Here is an 18,929-nt window from a genome sequence, read left to right as displayed (position 1 = left end):
TGATGACAATTATTAAGCAATCAGCGACGATATTTGTAGGTCGATTATTTTAGGTTTCTATATAATTTCTCACCTAACAATTACTCTAACCTCTTTTCTTATTATTTTTGGTCATTTCCATCATTTAATTTTTCCGAGGATTACTCGCGCTTGGTTTTTTATGTTGTCACCTTTCTGTTAAATTACTGCCTTTCTATTGCATTTATGTTGTGTTTGTCCTTTGTTTTTTTCCTATCAGTAACGGTCGTTTTGACACATTTATACTTAATTTATAATTATTGTTGTTCTTCTATAAATTATACTTCTTATATTAAGTGGGTCTTTAATATGTTTTAATTAAATATTAAAGTGCGGTTATTGTTAAGAGACCTCTTGCATTTGAGTTTCTATTTGTCGTTAACCATGCTTTATTTGTCTTTACTGTGTGTGTATTTATGCAATGGTTATTATTATGTTGACTCTTCTTATTCTTTTTGATTAATGTTGATGGTATGTTTTAACAAAATATTAAATTGTGAATTTGTGATTATTGTTTAGTAACTGTTTTTTTTTGTCTTTATTGTGTATTTATGCCATGCTTATTATTATCTTGATTCCTCTTATTCTCTTTGATTATTGTTGATGGCTTTGTTTTTGGTTTTTTTTTTGTCTCTTTAGTTTCCATTTTATTACTATTAATTGGATTTGAATGTTATACATGTAAGCCATATTATTCCTAAGATCTTGTGCTACCTATATATTTTCCCTTGTTTATTTCCTTTTAATTTCAAATTTGTTTTCCAGGTGAGCTGCCGTCTTTCTAATGGGTCTTTACAATGTTGGCGATGTAGTGGAAGTCATGTTTCTAGAGCCCGGTTTCTTCGGTTCGTTCTACCTTGCAACTATAGTCTATTTGTTGGGTGATGTGAAAGTTTATGTTGAATTTCACCATCTTTTTGTTGGGGTTGGTGTCCTTAACAGTTAGTGCAAGGACTTATAAACCTCTAAAAAGATCAAAGGGCATACTTTGGTATTATTATCAGTTGATCCACGTTTATCAATAACGGTTGGCTTGCTAGATAAGTTTGACGTTATTGTCATACAGATGGCGGTGATCAACTGGTCCCTAAAAGTCACACCTATAGGACACGTTCGAGAGATGTGACGGTATGAAAATACTGTCATGTAGATGCCAAAATTGACTAACCAGTTAGTCCGAGTTATTTGACTAATAATTAGTCAAATATGTGATGTTGAGATATTATATTTAATACGGATTAAATATCATGGGCTAAGGCGAATTAACCAGTTAATTCGTAAAATTAAATATAAGCGTTTTATATTTAATTAAATGTATATTGAATATAATTATACAATACTGTTTATGTCGGACACGAATTAATAATTCAGCTAACCCGTATTATTAGCTGATGCCTTAATTTCCGATAACCGATAATAGTTTATAATGAAACCGAGTCGTATACACTTAGCGAGCTATGGACCGGATCACGAGTTTAAGTGAAGAGGAAATGAAAAGCCCATTTCTCTCTTGCTCACTCGGTTTGGCCGAGCCATCCAAAGACAAAAGGAGAGCTTCTCCTCTTGTCTAACCTAGTTGATTCATTTGAAACAAAACTAGGGTTTTGGGAATTGTGCCTCTCAGAACTCGGATCTCTCATCCAACACAAACTCACAAAACATTCCCCTCGATATTGCAAGGCAATTAGGGGACTCACTCTAGCACAAGGGCATATCTCGGACAAGGTCTTGGGTGCAACAATTAGGAGGGAATCTGGTTTGATTTCTGTTCTTTACGCCGTGCATCAAAGGACCCGAGGTTGATTTCTATACATTAATCATTTCATTATGTTTTTCGTTTTATGACTATAAATTGCATGTTTAAATTTACGTTATAGTCCTGCAATTAAAGGGTAGTATACGGATATTAACCCACAAGTGGTATCAGAGCGAGGCCACGTGAATTTTTCCATGTGTTTTTCATAAAACTATCTTGAAACGATTTTTGTTTTGTCTAAAATTCCGTGCGGCTGCAGTAATTCCCACGGGCAGAAATTTTTTTTTCTGTTATTGCTGCGTTTTTGGTTGCATTGGGAACCGTGTCCTGTTTACTCGGTTGCTCTTGTTGTTGTTTTGTCTCGAAAACCGTACCGTGACATGTCTTACACGGGTTATTTTCGTTTTTGATATTATGCATATTGTTATTTTGCCCGATCATTATAACAATATGTTAATGTCTAGCATTTTGCGAGTTTTGTTTTCAATCAGTTTTGATCAAAATAGCGTTTGTTTTGTCTTGCCAAAACTGTTTCACGAGGGTTTGAAGTTTTCAGAGGTTTTTGCACTCGATCGACCAAGTTTTTAATCGATCGAGTGGTTTTTCTGACAAGTTTTTGCTCGATCGAGTCCTTGTTGTACTCGATCGACACGCTTTAAAACCCCACGCTCGATCGAGAAGTCCTCGTACTCGATCGAAAGCAAGATTTCGATATAAGTCCTCGATCGACTACCAGTTTTGTCGATCGAGTACTTCCTGATTAGCACACCTCTCGATCGACTTGCAGTTCAGTCGATCGAACCCTTTCGTCCCTCGATCGAGCACCTGTGTCCCTGGATCGAGGGATTTCTGTTACGACAGCTTTGAAAATTTGTTTCTTTTGATTTAAATTTTCTTTTGGCTTCTATATGTACTTTATACGGATATAGTACACTCGCTATGATTGTGAAACGGTTCACACACGTACCATTAAGTTATTTTAAAGCGTTTTTAAAGTAACGGATTGTAATGGATTAAAATTAAATGATAGAAGCGGTTTTATCACATGAATTTTAATCATTAAAAGGTGGTTTGGATAAATTTAACATAATTACGGAATTATGTCACGAATGAATTTGTTTTTAGTTGATGCATCTTTATTTATCGTTTTTTTGAATGCCGTGAATGCCCTTTTATTACGTATTTATTTTACAAACGGTTGTAACTTAGTGTGGCCTTAGTAGAACGTGTTACCGTAATGATGGAACACGGTCTTGGTTGTATTTTGAGATCTTGTATCTCCGTTTTGGTTTTTTCACTTGTAATTACAGTTTTAATTAGAGTGTAAATAGGTTTATATTTTGTAATTTTAATTGTAATTTTTGAGAAGACCAAAGATGGAGACCAGATGCTCACTCCCGCTACTTGTATCAAGATGGAACATCAAGACAAGCTTTTCGGGTCCAACGGTGGATTCCAAAGTTGTATTATGTTCTTATACTAGGATAGGCCACACTAGGAAATCTTTATTTACGTATTGCATTCTTTTTATTTATTTTTCGCAACGATAATATGCATCATATTCCGCCTAAAAACCAAACCACCTATTTATTGCATGAAAACTGACACATATAGAGGTCACGAGTTAGTTTTCATTGACATTCTCATGTCACACGTTTTAAAGCCATCATCCAAATAAATTCATTCACGACAGACGCTAGTTATTCGTTCACTTAAAATGAATTATAATTTTGTTGATGGGATCTTCCTCGTATAAACTAAAATTGAGAACGGTCTTTATAGGTCAAACTCCAATGAGTCCCTTCTTCGTCGGTAGGCATAATATGACCCCTTCTACGTCGGGTAAGTTGGAACCGATTGACCTATTTTATCTCAACACTGTGGTCACTCGTACGATCCTGTGACTATGGTGGACTATAGATAGAATTTACGGAAATCTATCGACCAAGAGTTCTTCCGGAAGAATTAGCTAAACAGTTAGCTTATCAATTTACAGAAATTGAGTCTTGGGATCACTTGTATCTTTCTTGAGGGAGATCAATTATGCAAGTGCGAGAGTCTACATGTTTAAAATGAATTTTAAAATAGACTTAAATCACCTCGATGAGTTGCTTATTTCGTTTTGTTTTTCTTTCTTTTTCAAAGTGTAGATCACGATTTTAAATCGCTAAACAACAAATGGCTGGTTCAAGTGATAACCCAATGCCAAGTGCCACATTGGACCGTGAGTCCCGGCTTCGGATCTTCATGAGTCGGATGAATCGGTCTACTCGGATCGAAGAATGATGGATCCAACTTCGCGGATCGGGAGGCGGCATTACGGAATGCCGCGCCGCTGCGATGGGAAGCTCAAATATCTCTTGGAGCCCATCCCGGCAAACCCAGGTCCCACGGCTAGAGCAGAGTCTTGAAGTCACCAAGTTTAATGATTTTCGTATGGAAGCGGGTGCGATTAAAAACGTACTCATTTTTGCAATGGAACCCAATTTGCGGAAACGCTTCATAGCCCATGGTGCAAACAAGATTTTCACCACGCTCATTAAGGAATTCTCGAAAGCACCGAGAATCGTGACCTATGAGCATACCACTCGCTTCTTTGATGCGAGACTCGAGAAGGGCCAACCGGTTAGCCCACACATTCTCAGCATGATTGAGAATGTCGAGAAACGGAGACCTTTAATCGTAACATCAGCGAGAATATTGTTATCGACCGTATTCTTCATTCACTCCACGATGGTTATTCGCAATTTAGAGCGAATTACTATATGAATGATTTGAAGAAAACTCCGCATGAATCGCACTCCCTCCTCGTATGCACCGAGAAGGACATGAAGTTCGGTGGGAGCATGAAACAAGATGTTCTCGTTGTGTCAAACAAAGGGAAAGGTAAGGGCAAAGCTCAGGCAAACCTAGCGGTAGAGGTAGGTAAGGCGAAGTTCAAGAAGTCGGGTTCGAGGTAAGAGTGGGCCTGGTGAGTCGAGCACCTCATCAGGCACGACAAAGAGCAAGAATGAAAACATGGAATGCCATCATTGCCACAAGACCGGGCATTGGAGACGCACATGTCCTGTTTATCATGAGGACTTAAAGGCAGGTCGTGTTAAACTTGTTGGTATGTCTTCTTCTTCTACTTTTATTCATATGATTGAGATTAACCACGCAAGTTACGGAACTTGGGTACTTGATATTGGTTGTGGTTCTCATCTGTGTAATCATGTGCGGGGGCTCCGAAACATCGAACCCCTCGTAAAGGGTGAGGTGGACTGCGTGTCGGGAATGGAGCACGAGTGGCTGCCATCTCAAAGGAGACATATGTGATCCAGCTTCCTAGCGGATTTGAGTTGTCATTATATGACTGCTATTATGTTCCTAGTCTTTCGAAAAACATTATTTCGGTTTACGCACTTGATAAACTTGGTTTTTCATTTGTAATAGAAAATAATTCTTGCATTTTCTCATTACACGATATGATTTCTGACAATGAGTCTCCATGAACGGAATTTATGTTTTAGATCGGACCACCGAAATATTACACGTAATGAATAAAAGGTTAAAGGTTGGTGACAAAGATCAAACGTATCTATGGCACTGCCGTATGGGACACATTAATGAGAAACGCGTTAAACAGCTCATCAAACATGGAGCTATCTCGGCCTTTGATTTTCAATCATTTGGCACGTGTGAATCATGTCTCATCGGTAAGATGACTCGTATTTCCTTCAAAGGTGTTGGAATGCGCGCTGCTGACCTATTAGGACTCATACACACGGATGTATGTGGCCCTATGTCAATCACCGCACGAGAAGGCTATAGATATTTCATCACTTTCACGGACGATTTGAGTAGATATGGCTATGTCTACTTAATGAAGCACAAAAGTGAATCCTTTGAGAAATTCAAGGAATACCAAAATAGGGTACATAACCTATTAGGTAGAAAGATTAAAACACTACGTTCAGATCGTGGTGGCGAGTATCTTTCTCACGAGTTTGATCAACACCTCAAAGACTGTGGGATTGCCTTACAGTTAACTCCACCTGGAACACCTCAATTGAATGGTGTGTCCGAACGGAGAAATCGAACACTACTTGATATGGTTCGATCCATGATGAGTCACACGGTCTTACCTGATTCATTATGGGGTTATGCTCTTATGTCAGCCGCTCTAATACTTAACCGAAGTCCGTCTAAAGCTGTTGACAAGACTCCATATGAACTATGGAAGGGAACGGTCCCTAACTTGTCCTTTATACGGGTTTGGGGCTGCGAGGCTTATGTCAAGTGGAGACACGAGGATAAGCTCGGCCCGTGATCGGTCAAGACATACTTTATAGGTTATCCTAAAGGAACACGTGGTCATTACTTCTATTCGCCAACCGAACAACGCGTTTTTGTTGCGGCTAGTGCGACATTCTTAGAGAAGGAATTTCTCGAGAATGCAAAGAGTGATAGAACCTTCGACTGTCGGAGATTCAGAACCAAACACCGAGCAACCATTGGAGGAACCTGTTCCTTCAATCCCGGCTGCATGTGAATATTCTGAGGAACCTAGGAGGTCGGGAAGAGTCTCTATTCCTCCGGACAGATACATTGGTATGGTCGAGGAACATGACATAGATGACGTTCTACTCTTAACGAGTAGTGAACCCGCAACCTATAAAGGTGCCATGACTAGTTCTGACTCAAAGCTATGGCTTGAGGCCATGCAATCCGAGATGGACTCCATGTATGAGAACAACGTGTGGGATCTTGTTGACTTACCTGCTAAGGTTCGTCCCCTTCAATGCAAATGGCTTTACAAGATAAAGCATTCTGTGGAAGGTCAACAAGATATCTACAAAGCACGACTAGTTGCTAAAGGTTTCACCCAAGTGCCAGGTTTGCACTACGATGAGATTTTTGCACCCGTAGTCATGCTGCGTTCCATTCGGATTATCTTAGCGATTGCCGCTTTTCATGACTATGAAATTTGGCAAATGGATGTGAAAACCGCCTTCTTAAACGGTTTTTTGGAGGAAGAGTTGTACATGGTACAACCCGAAGGTTTCATTGATCCAGTACATCCTAAGAAAGTGTGCAAACTTAAGCGTTCTATTTATGGACTTAAGCAAGCATCAAGGAGTTGGAATCATCGCTTCGACCAAGTGATAAAAGACAATGGATTTACTCGATCGGTCGAGGAACCATGTCTATATATCAAGTCGAGTGGGAGCAAGATTGTCTTCCTAATATTGTATGTTGACGACATACTCCCGATTGGGAATGACATACCTCTCTTAACTTCGGTGAAAGTATGGTTGAAAAACCATTTCCGGATGAAAGATCTGGGAGAGGCACAAAGAATTCTAGGCATCCGTATCTATCGAGATAGATCACGACGGATGTTATCTCTCGATCGGGAGTCTTACATAGACAAAGTCCTAGAGAGATTCGAGTATGACTAACTCCAAGAAGGGGTTCCTTCCTATGGCTCCAGGGGTGCATTTGAGCCGATCTCTCAGGCACCAGAGACACCGGAAGAGAAAGAGCGCATGACACGGATTCCTTATGCTTCGGCTATAGGATCAATCATGTATGCCATGATATGCACACGTCCGGACGTGGCATATGCATTGAGTATGACAAGTCGATTCCAACAAAGATCCAGGTGAACCACATTGGCTGGTGTCAAGAACATTCTTAAGTACCTACGGAGGACTAAAGATTGGGCATTGACTTATGGAGGCTCTCAAACGCTATGCGCAACCGGATTCTGCAGATGCTAGCTTCCAAACGGATCGAGACGACTCGAAATCTCAGTCTGGATTCGTTTTTACTCTTAATGGCGCTGCGATCACGGTGGAAGAGTTCGAAACAAATCATTCTATAAACAGATTCTACGACCGAGTCCGAGTACTATGCCGCGTCCGAAGCTACAAAGGAAGCGATATGGATGCGTCAATTCTTACATGGGCTATCCGTAGTGCCTAGTTCGAATGACCCGATCACCATCTATTGCGACAATAGTGGTGCCATCTTCCAAGCTAAGGAGCCAAAGTCTAGCAACAAATCTAGACATGTACAACGGAAAGCTCATCTAATCCGGGATTACGTGGAGCAAAAGGAAGTAGTGATAGAAAAGATTGCTACTGATGATAACATAGCAGATCCTCTCACTAAACCATTACGACAAGATAAGCATGAAGGGCATGTTAATTCCATGGGAATTAAACGTGTTCCTAAGTTGTAGTACTCTTTTATGGATCAGATTCATTCTCTTTTGTACTCTATACGACATCATCGTTTTGATAATTTTTATATATATTTTGTTTTTCATGTGGAATTGTACGACAATTTTGAACACCACAAAGTGAACTGAACAAACATCATATCTTTTTAGTCCTTAATTGCCCAAATGAGCTGATAACTCTGGCAATTATTTTGTGACGTTGGTTGATGGTGGGTTCAACAAGCCATAAGTCAACCGGTTGACTGACCAATCACAGAGGCGATTTATACGGATATTTCGTAGGACACAATTGTGACATCGACGTGGAGTCCTAAATGTTTTATAACATTCGTTGCCCGGTCGTGGATAGGACTTCCATGGTGATCCTTAGAGTCGAATCTCTTGACTATCGACTGTCTCTTGAGACTACGGCAGATTTTGGGTGACTTTGGTTTCTTTCTCACGGTCATCCGTAACAGGGGGCCAAGTAGATTTTTTCTGGGTCATTTCATGCTGTGCTTAGATCGGAAGGAGTCGAGTTGAAGGAAATATTCAGCCTTTATCAGGTACTCGATATTTCTCAGGGCCACTCGAGGAGTCAGAATCGAAATGCATGGCCATGCTCGGATACGGATTCGTTTTATCAGTTAAGTTACTCTCTAGTCGGGGAAACCACTCTTGATACAGATCGATTGTAAAATACGACCTTTGTGGATCCAGATCTGCAAATTATTTTACATTGAGTGGGAGAAATTTTAAATGAATATGAGAATCGGTTATCGCACATACACTTGTTCGGACAAGTGGGAGTTTGTTGGAGCTTGTGTCCTCCAGTTAGTGCGGATAACGTCATTGCACATACACTTGTACGGACAAGTGGGAGCTTGTTGGGGTTGGTGTCCTTAACAGTTAGTGCAAGGACTTATAAACCTCTAAAAAGATTAAAGGGCATACTTTGGTATTATTATCAGTTGATCCACGTTTATCAATAACGGTTGGCTTGCTAGATAAGTTTGACGTTATTGTCATACAGATGGCGGTGATCAACTGGTCCCTAAAAGTCACACCTATAGGACACGTTCGAGAGATGTGACGGTATGAAAATACTGTCATGTAGATGCCAAAATTGACTAACCAGTTAGTCCGAGTTATTTGACTAATAATTAGTCAAATATGTGATGTTGAGATATTATATTTAATACGGATTAAATATCATGGGCTAAGGCGAATTAACCAGTTAATTCGTAAAATTAAATATAAGCGTTTTATATTTAATTAAATGTATATTGAATATAATTATACAATACTGTTTATGTCGGACACGAATTAATAATTCAGCTAACCCGTATTATTAGCTGATGCCTTAATTTCCGATAACCGATAATAGTTTATAATGAAACCGAGTCGTATACACTTAGCGAGCTATGGACCGGATCACGAGTTTAAGTGAAGAGGAAATGAAAAGCCCATTTCTCTCTTGCTCACTCGGTTTGGCCGAGCCATCCAAAGACAAAAGGAGAGCTTCTCCTCTTGTCTAACCTAGTTGATTCATTTGAAACAAAACTAGGGTTTTGGGAATTGTGCCTCTCAGAACTCGGATCTCTCATCCAACACAAACTCACAAAAAATTCCCCTCGATATTGCAAGGCAATTAGGGGACTCACTCTAGCACAAGGGCATATCTCGGACAAGGTCTTGGGTGCAACAATTAGGAGGGAATCTGGTTTGATTTCTGTTCTTTACGCCGTGCATCAAAGGACCCGAGGTTGATTTCTATACATTAATCATTTCATTATGTTTTTCGTTTTATGACTATAAATTGCATGTTTAAATTTACGTTATAGTCCTGCAATTAAAGGGTAGTATACGGATATTAACCCACACTTTTGACTTCCGACAGTCTTCGGCTCTTGAGAGATGTGATTGCGGTTGTGCAGATACGACCAGTGGCTCCTTTTATTGCGCAGATTGATTTTGGTCTATATGATCTTGTTGACGTGTTCGTGAATGATGGTTGGTGTACTGCCCGAGTTATAGATGTTTCCAATTTTGATGGGTATTATGAGATTTTTTTTTGAATTGTATGATGAGGCGTCGGACCATGTTTACTATGAGATGCGTCCGCATCTTGATTTGGAGGGTAGTAAGTGGGTTGGTTTTTGGAGGTGATTTTTTTGTTGTGGTTGAGGTTGTTTTGCTTGGAGGTCGTTTAACATTATTTTGCTTAGTCTTATTTTGGGGTTTCTCTTTGTTGTTGAATCTATTTTTTCGGTAACATATAAATAAAATTTTTATTTTGCATTTTCATTCTTGTTTAGTGAGAATATTTTTACAGCAAGACAATATTAATTTGATCAATTGCTCTCGTTACATACGATTAAGGACTACACACCCAAAGGATTCAAAGATAAAGCGGACCGTTTGAACTGTTCAAGCCTTTGTAATATGCTTGTTTATAATCTAAGTTACAGGTACGACATTCTGATTGGATACTCACCATATGATGCACGTTACTGGTATGGCAGTCTGATTGGAGAAAACCCATCCAATTGTCAGACTTTACTTAAATTGTCAGACTTTGATTAAGAATTCTCATGCTTTTAAACTTAATTGAAGTGTCCAACTGTTGCATGCCGGACATGGCCGTGCAAGGTCATATGAAAAGTTGGTAGTAAAATAATGTGAGAAAGTGACCTACTCTAAAATTTAATTTATAATTTCACCGCTACCTACAATCATTATGCTTGATAAACTATTGTCGGTATAAAAAAAAAGAATCAAAATTAAACAAATAAAGAGACTACAACAATTTATTGCTGATTCCCGCCACCCAAAAAAAAGAAAACAATTTATTGGTCAATTTCCAATATGTTTTTCGGAAACTTCTCCGTACGTTAGATTTATCACAAAAACGAATAGTTTCCATCTGAAATCAAACGGACCAATGTAGTCATTTTACGATGAAATGTTATTGTTTTTAAGTACTTTAATTTCTAGTTAATCATCGATAAGCCGACATACATGATAATGCGTCCAACTATCTACAATACAATAATGTCAACGAATATATAAGAAAATCAAATAAATACTTTAGGGTAGCTGGAGCAATCAAACAATAAGATCTTGTGTAATGGAGGTTCACAGAATATATAAATACGGTGGTTCTCATATTACGTCCTCCCTCGCACATAAATATAAATAGAGCCATGATAATTGATTCATTAAATTAAAGTTATACATAAAAATTTCCCAAATAAAATAAAACAAATAAAAAGTATAACATTGGTAATCGTATACGTAATGATGCCCTAAACATTAACCTTATGCTAATTTTGCCTTTTGCATCTATTGCTTCACGCTTTGTAAGTATTACGAACTCCCTCCACGCAATCATTGATAAGCAATTTGAAAGTCGATTCGTTTCAAACTCAAATCATGTATAGCGCCTCCCTACTGACTTTATGTTTTCGCTATAAGCAAACATAAATATATCTTGTCTGGTAAGTATGCCGGTAAGGGCAATAGTTGGTCGTTCTTTATCAGCGAAACAATAACTTCTGCAAAATCCAACAGTGGATTTAACATAAAATTCGCACTGACTATATCATATATACCTTCCTGCAAAGTTTCATCTGTGGCAAGGCTGGCATCTGCTCTAGACTGTGAAGCATCCAGCGCTTTGTGGGCGATGAAAGATGCATCATCTTGGTAACGCAATCATATTGTTTAGAAAACAATAACACATTTTAAGACCACGTTCAAACAAAATACGTTTAAGCCTCCCTGACTAATAGAGATGTTATTTGCGGTCAATGCTACTTGGTATCTGCTGCTTCTCACCAATTAAGCTTTCCCCAGCCTCCTGCTTCAAACCAAAAACGTAAAACACGAGTAATTTAAATAAAACGACTTAAATAAATTGCCAAGTTAAACACATAAACGATGTATCAGTATGGTGGTCTTGTCCGGGCGCATACTTGGAACAGAGGTTAGGTCACCATCAAAGCAAGGTGATCATGAAACATTAAAGTTGTTTGATCAGCTCTAACCCCAAATTACTCTTCTCTTGTTTAAATCATTAAAGCAGACCAATTCTAGCACAACACTCCATGTCCACTCTATGTTTGACAGTCCACAACATCATAATAGCTGAATTTCTTGCACATTCTGTTCATTAGCCTAGATAGCCTCATATCCCTTCATTAGTTACTCACTTTCTACCGTGACTTACGCACTCATAACTAACATTTCGAAACACCGCAATGGTCTACTGTCCCCGTAGATGTGAACTAAACTAACTTATACAGTAGTTCATATATTCATTTCGCTCAAACCATGAATATAGTACTCATGGACATGTAGCAGAATTCAATGGTGAAAGCCCACTACTGATAAAGCTCGAGAACAGCAAATAAATTTTATCGATATAGCATGGAAAGAAGAAAGATGTAATGGTCTGTAGTTTACTCTTCAAGTTATATTAAAATTCAGTGGAAAGACAGAAAAAGTTGTGCAATTTTTATTTATGTGGCATGGAAATATAGAGCGCAGCCCAAGGTGGCAAGGTACATGTGTATGTATATATGTGTGAATAGGTCGAAAGCGTGGCATTAATTAGACCAGAATCATGTACAACTATTATACCACAGACGAAGTTAATGTTATCTACAGTAGACTCCTTATTAGGCTGATGAAGAAGCCAATAAGCTTAGGTGGCTACGAGAACGGACATGAATACAGTTTTTACAGGACCAATGAATAAGTGTCCCAAAACATTCAGCGAGTGTGTGGGTTGTAGGGGACGGTCTAGACAGGCTACAAACTCTAGGGCCAACATTTAAGCAAAATAGGTCGCTGATTGAGTTGGTGAGGATATCTGCACTGATGGTGTCGAAGGACAATACTTCAGCATTTGAAGATGATTTTACAGTAATTGATGGTAATGAAGATGTCAAGGATGATCATAGAAGAGTCAATAGGGGCCGATCTAGGCGGGCTACAATGTATGTGAAGTTGGCTGAAGTATGTGGAGTAGACTTATGTATCTATAGTGTAGACTTCTAATTTCTTCATCTTGGCCACCATATCATTCAATTTTGTATTATCTCTCTTCGTTTGCTGAACATTTTTTTTGTTCTGTATTAGTCTGTTAAAATGATGACCCTTTCATGTACCATATCTAATCTCAATTCATATTTTAAATCAATAAATATAATTTTAATTATAAAACTTTCTTTCAACATTAAATTGTCCATCTCAACTGTGTTGGTAATTCAACTTTCGTATACAGCAGCAAATACAAATAACCTGATATGCAGGTTACTTATGACAGACCTATGTCAAATCTTTTTAACAACAATCACAACCAAAACTGCTACAAAGTATTAGAAGTTTGCTAGAATCTACAGAAATTGGCCGCAAAGAGACCGCCTTTATTAGTAGGTATTAGCAAGGTTGGCCACAGAAACAATACACAATTTCAATGACACCTGCAATGACATTAGATTACCTTGCGTCAACACTCATAACAATCTTGTTTAAAACCAGTAATAGCAAACCACAATTGCATCTATATTCCTCAATTCAGTAACCCGCGAAATACGCAACTACACATTAAGCAAATTCAATCCTTAGAGAAACTGAGAAAGCCATGAGTTCACGGGTCATGAGCATTAAACCAAACTACACCATAACATATATCAAAATATCATGAACAAACCACAAAATTGATGTAACAAAGCAACTATTACACAAAAGGAAGTTGGCGACTTAAAATTAGCATAAGTCAAACTAAAAGAAGTAAAAAATTGCAATAACAAAATGATAATAATAAGTTTACATGTCTATAAGATAGACCAAACAAAGAAAGGCAGAGTACTAACCCGCGTCAAATTCGAAAGAGGAATCCGGTTTTCCCATTACAAAAGGGGTAGTATATATAATAGAGCTGAAATATTGGGGAATAATGGGGATTTCGGTTGCGGACGGAGGTATACGAAGAGAGTGAATAATGTGGAAGCCGAGCAATTAGAGTAAATAGGCAGTAAATATGAGAAATCAATTTGGTTTTTTCGGATTCTAATGACGTTATGCGAGGAGGGAGATGAAGGAATGCGGGGTTTACTTTTTCTCTTCCTTTCTTAATAGTTAGGAAAGGTAATGCGGATGATGACGCGTACGACAGGTTGTTACTTATTAATCCAGGTGGCTTTTTTTATCCTACGTGGAATTGTCTGCATGGCGTTTATTCAACATTTTAGGGTAGCCTTTTAATTATATTTATAGATATTGTAGTCTAGTTGTCTATGCATGGTTTGTCACATTTTGTAGGAACTTGAGCTTTTAGGAGCTTATTTCTAACAAATTTGCAAGTAACTAGAATCAAGGCTAATTGTGGAAGCAAGATGGACCATGGTAGGATATTATGGAAATGACAAGTCCAAGTATGAAGAATTGTGAAGTGGGTTGATGCACAAATGAAGCCCAAATTAAGAAGTCCACACAAACTCAACATGGGATGCTCAACTTTGGATGCTCATGGGATGCTAAATTGTGTGATTAACCTAAGGCTTAAAGATGGGATTAATGGCTCACATGGGATTCTCTAGGCAACTACTCAAGCAATTAAGAGAGAATATTTGGGGTTGACCCCTTGTATTTTCTATAAGTTTCACCCCTCATTTTCTATATAAAGGGTGTAGACTTCACCATTTTTCCTACCATCTTCTACACACTTTTACATAGAAATTCTCTCTAAATTTAGTAGTTAGTTTAAGTTAGCTCTTAGTTTAGTTTAGTTTAGATTTACTTTATGTTATTTACATTTCCTATTTACATTTCAAGTTATAAAACAATTTACATTTACAAGTTATTTAGATTACAAGTATTGTTCTTCCATTTCCATTTTCATTTCCAATTGCAAGGTAATTTCTTATTCATATTTTCATTATGTTTGCCATTTCATTTATCATTAGTTTAATTTACATTTCCACCATGTTAGAGTAGTTGCATTTGTCTAAGAAGTAAGGGGAGCCATCCATGTTTAAGTAATATGTAAATGTCAAAATGAGGATAAGTTAATATTGTCTAATTGTTTCTATCACATGTTTGCACCTTAATGTTTAATCTTTGTTTAAAGGCCTTATTCATTGATTAAGTTTGTTCATTCGTTCTAAAAGTCGAGAGGCATGGAATTGAATTAGACTAAGCATGTGTAGTAGGACGACCTAGTCATGGACGAGAGTTTCTCTAGGACCCAGTCTATGGTTGACACTAATATCGTAAGGTGGGTGTCTTTAAGCCTAAACATTTATCGTAAAATCAACTTCCTAACTTGACATGAGCAATTACATAATTAGCATGTGCGACCCGACCTCCCTAGACATTTTATTTATTATTGTTTTATCACTTCAACCCAATCAATCAATCGATATTATACCAAGGTAAAATTGAATCCATAACAATTAATTAATAACTCCCGTCTCCTTTGGGTTTGAACCCTAAGTACTACATTCATTTTTTGTCTAGGGTGTAAATATTTTTTTTTTGGTGGAACTGTAAGTAATATTAATATCAGAATCAAGCCTACAAAAAAGAGGCATCAAGTCACCAATTACACACCATTCTCACTATTTTAAGACCTACCCTATCTGAAATAGAAAGACCAGGCAAAACAACCATTACAGCTAATACATCAATACATAGCAGCTGAACTTTCATTACATCAATTCACGCTGCTTGCACCAATCAACCTCCTCCCTCTTAAGAGTACCAGTATCACTCCCCAAAAGCCTGAGCCTGCATTCTATTTTGATCGTTGAGATGAGAGAGCCAGGACATTTCACATATCCTTCTATCCTGCAGGTATTCCTAGTATACCAGATGTGACAATGAACAGCAGCAACTAATGAGCTGATGACAAGTCTGATGAAACCAGTAAACTTCTTCATTTTTAGCACAGAAGCTGCAGTAACATGACCAGAGAATTGAACATTGAGCCAGAGTGAGAGTTGAGTAAAACAACGTTTTGTATAACAACAGTCATGGAAAAGATGAGAATGAGTTTCATCATGAGTACCACACAGGAAACAAGAAGATTGTTGAGTGATTCCCATCTTGATCAACCTATCAAGTGTGAGTAGCCTGCCTTGGTAAATAAGCCACAAAATAAATGAGTGTCTTGGAATGTTAAACCTATTCCAAACACTCTTAGCCCACGGTACTTTTAGCCAACTATGCTGAGTTAACCATTCATAGCCAGCAGAAATTGAGTATCCATCAGAATCAGTCAACCATTTCCCTTCAACAAGCGCCACTTTAAACATCTCCTTGACCTCACAAATCTTCCTCCATGCCCAAGAACTAGCATAAGTTGGTTTATAATCCAACCAAGAAGTATTTTTCATATAGATCTTATCCACCCATTGGATCCAGAGGTGGTCTTTTTTCTTGGCAATCCACCATATCAATTTACCCACAGCTGCAACATTCCACTGCTTGGTATCAATAAGGCCCAGACCACCATATTCCTTCCCTTTGCAGAGAGTAGACCAGGCTACTAAAGGAGCCTTGGAATAGCCCTCTCCACCCTCTCAGAAGAAATTCCTACACAAGGCCTTAATCCTGTCTATAACTCCCACAGGCAAGATGAAAATTTGGGACCAGTAATTGTGGATAGTAGCTAGTAAAGATTTTACTAGGACTAATCTCCCCGAGTAAGAAATTTTTCTCTTATTCCCCCCCCCCCCCCTAATTCTTAGCAACATCCTATCAACAAGCACATTGCAGTCCAGCTTGGTTAGTCTTTTGTGAGATATCTGGACACCTAAGTACTTGAAGGGAAGAGTGCCTTTTTTAAACCCAGTATATGTCAAAATTAAATCTCAGCTTCATCTCCAAGTGTGTGTCCATTCAAAATAATATCAGACTTTTCATTGCTGATTTGCAGACCAGAAGCACCAGAGAAGCAATTAAAAACTTCCATGAAAGTCATAACAGAATTGATATCACCACGACAAAAAAGAAGCAAGTCGTCAGCAAACATGAGATGAGACAGTTTGAGACTTTTGCAAAGAGGGTGGTACTTAAAGCCTTTGTATTCACAACCTGCCTGCAACAATCTACTGAGGTACTCCATGCATAAAGTGAATAAGAGTGGAGACAAAGGATCACCTTGTCTTAGCCCACGTTTACCAGGGAAGAAACCATGGGATTGACCATTGAGCACAATGGAATAGGAAGTAGTAGTAATGCATTCCATGAGCCAATGGGTAAACTTAGGAGGAAAATTTAAACTTTGAAGCATTTGGTAGACGAACTTCCATTCAATGGAATCATATGCCTTTCTTAGATCCACTTTCAACATACAACGAGGAGACACAGATTTTCTGGCATACAATCTGACCAAATCCTGACTGATAAGGATATTCCCCATTATACTCCTCCCCTTGATAAAGGCATCTTGAGATTGATTTATAAGAGTAGGGAGGATGACAGCCAATATATTACATAGAACTTTGGATATGACCTTGTAAAGTGTATTACAACAGGCTATTGGCCTGAATTCCTTAACAGAAACAGGATTCTCTGTCGTAGGGAGCAGGACCAGATTTGTATTGTTCAATTGCTTCAGCATTTGACCAGAAAGAAAAAAATCCCTTACAGCTTTGCAGATATCTGGTTGAATAATGCTCCAACTAGCTTTAAAAAAAAGCTAGTATAGCCATCAGGTCCAGGGCTTTTATCATCAGGAATAGAGAATACAACTTGCTTGATCTCGTCAGGAGAAGGAACCTGACACAGAGCATCCCACTCATCATTCCTTACCCTAGGCCCCTGCTCAACAATATGGGAGTAAAAATCTGTAGTAGATGCATTAGATCCCAGGAGTTGCTCATAGAAAACCACAAAAGCTTGAATGATATCTTCAGGTTTTGTACAGGTCCTACCCATATGATCCTCCACTCTCAATACTTTATTTTGAATTTGTCTATTCTTAATAACTTTGTGAAACATTGCAGAATTGGTGTCTCCATCCTTATCCCATTGACACTTTGATTTCTGCCTCAAATAATCATCACGAGCTTGAGCCAACATTAGATAGCTCTCCTTAGCCTGGTACTCAACATCCATAAGAATAGGGTCCCTAGGATTAGCTTGCAGTTTCCTTTGGCACTCCACAAGGACAGTATAAGCTATCTCAGCATTTCTTTCAACATCAGAGAATAAACTTCTATTCAGAGCTTTGAGGTCAGGTTTAAGCAACTTCATCTTTTGTACCACCCTGAACATAGGTGAGCCATGGATATAGTGACTTCATCTCTGCTTCACAATGTCATTAAAATCAGGTACCTTGCTCCACATGTTAAAAAATTTAAAAGGTTTCCTGCGAGGAGTCTAGTCTATTTCACAAGAAATGGCACATGGGCAGTGATCAAAAGACCCCTCAGGAGCAAAATGTGCAAAGAAATCAGGCCACACATCAATCCAAGCAGTGTTGACAACAACCCTATCAATTCTACTGAACACCCTAGTCTCACTTGGCTGTATGTTAGTCCAAGTGAAAGAAGCACCAGTAGTCTTCATATCATGCAACTCACACTCATCCAAAACCTCCTGAAAAGGTAACATTTCAGCATCCTTGACAAGTGTAGATACCCGTATCCGTCGATATTGGAATTTATAGAGAACCTGACAAACACCCGATGATGATAGGACACATGTATTGTTTAGTTGTCATTGTCATTATTTGGGTTCGTTTTACGACGTAGAATGAGCGTTGTCGACGGAGTATTTTATTAATTTAAATGATATTTAAATTAAAGCTTTTTTTTAGGTGAATTCATTTTATTTTATTTTGAATTTATTTTCTCAAGTTTATTTTATTAAAAATAAAATAAATAATTGATTTGAAAAATCGTTTTATGAGTGTATTTGATTTGAAAAATC

The 18,929-nt window shown here is 38.1% G+C and overlaps 2 protein-coding genes across 2 annotated transcripts; both read right to left on the bottom strand.

Moving 5' to 3' along the window:
- Window positions 1-15,700: 15,700 nt before the first annotated feature.
- Window positions 15,701-16,387, bottom strand: LOC141657712 (uncharacterized). The gene has a single exon (XM_074465032.1). The coding sequence runs from the start codon at window positions 16,385-16,387 to the stop codon at window positions 15,701-15,703; it is 687 nt and encodes a 228-aa protein (XP_074321133.1).
- Window positions 16,388-17,639: 1,252 nt separating this feature from the next.
- LOC141657695 (uncharacterized) lies at window positions 17,640-18,611 on the bottom strand. Its single transcript, XM_074465011.1, has 2 exons — window positions 18,424-18,611; window positions 17,640-18,264 (listed from the first exon to the last, which is right to left on the bottom strand). The coding sequence occupies exons 1-2, from the start codon at window positions 18,609-18,611 to the stop codon at window positions 17,640-17,642; spliced, it is 813 nt and encodes a 270-aa protein (XP_074321112.1).
- Window positions 18,612-18,929: the final 318 nt, after the last annotated feature.

This window comes from Silene latifolia, chromosome 1, assembly GCF_048544455.1.
Source record: "Silene latifolia isolate original U9 population chromosome 1, ASM4854445v1, whole genome shotgun sequence".
Lineage (NCBI taxonomy): Eukaryota > Viridiplantae > Streptophyta > Magnoliopsida > Caryophyllales > Caryophyllaceae > Silene > Silene latifolia.
Note: the sequence above shows the minus strand (reverse complement) of the source record. Positions and strands in the feature narration are given on the sequence as shown.

Bases quoted from the DNA above. Each gene is read 5' to 3' on its own strand.
- LOC141657695 (XM_074465011.1), bottom strand. From the start codon at position 18,611: ATGTTACCTTTTCAGGAGGTTTTGGATGAGTGTGAGTTGCATGATATG. The intron at 18,265-18,423 runs GTCTTTTGATCA...ACCTATGTTCAG, and splicing joins GCACATTTTGCTCCTGAGGG to GGTGGTACAAAAGATGAAGT.
- LOC141657712 (XM_074465032.1), bottom strand. From the start codon at position 16,387: ATGAAAAATACTTCTTGGTTGGATTATAAACCAACTTATGCTAGTTCT.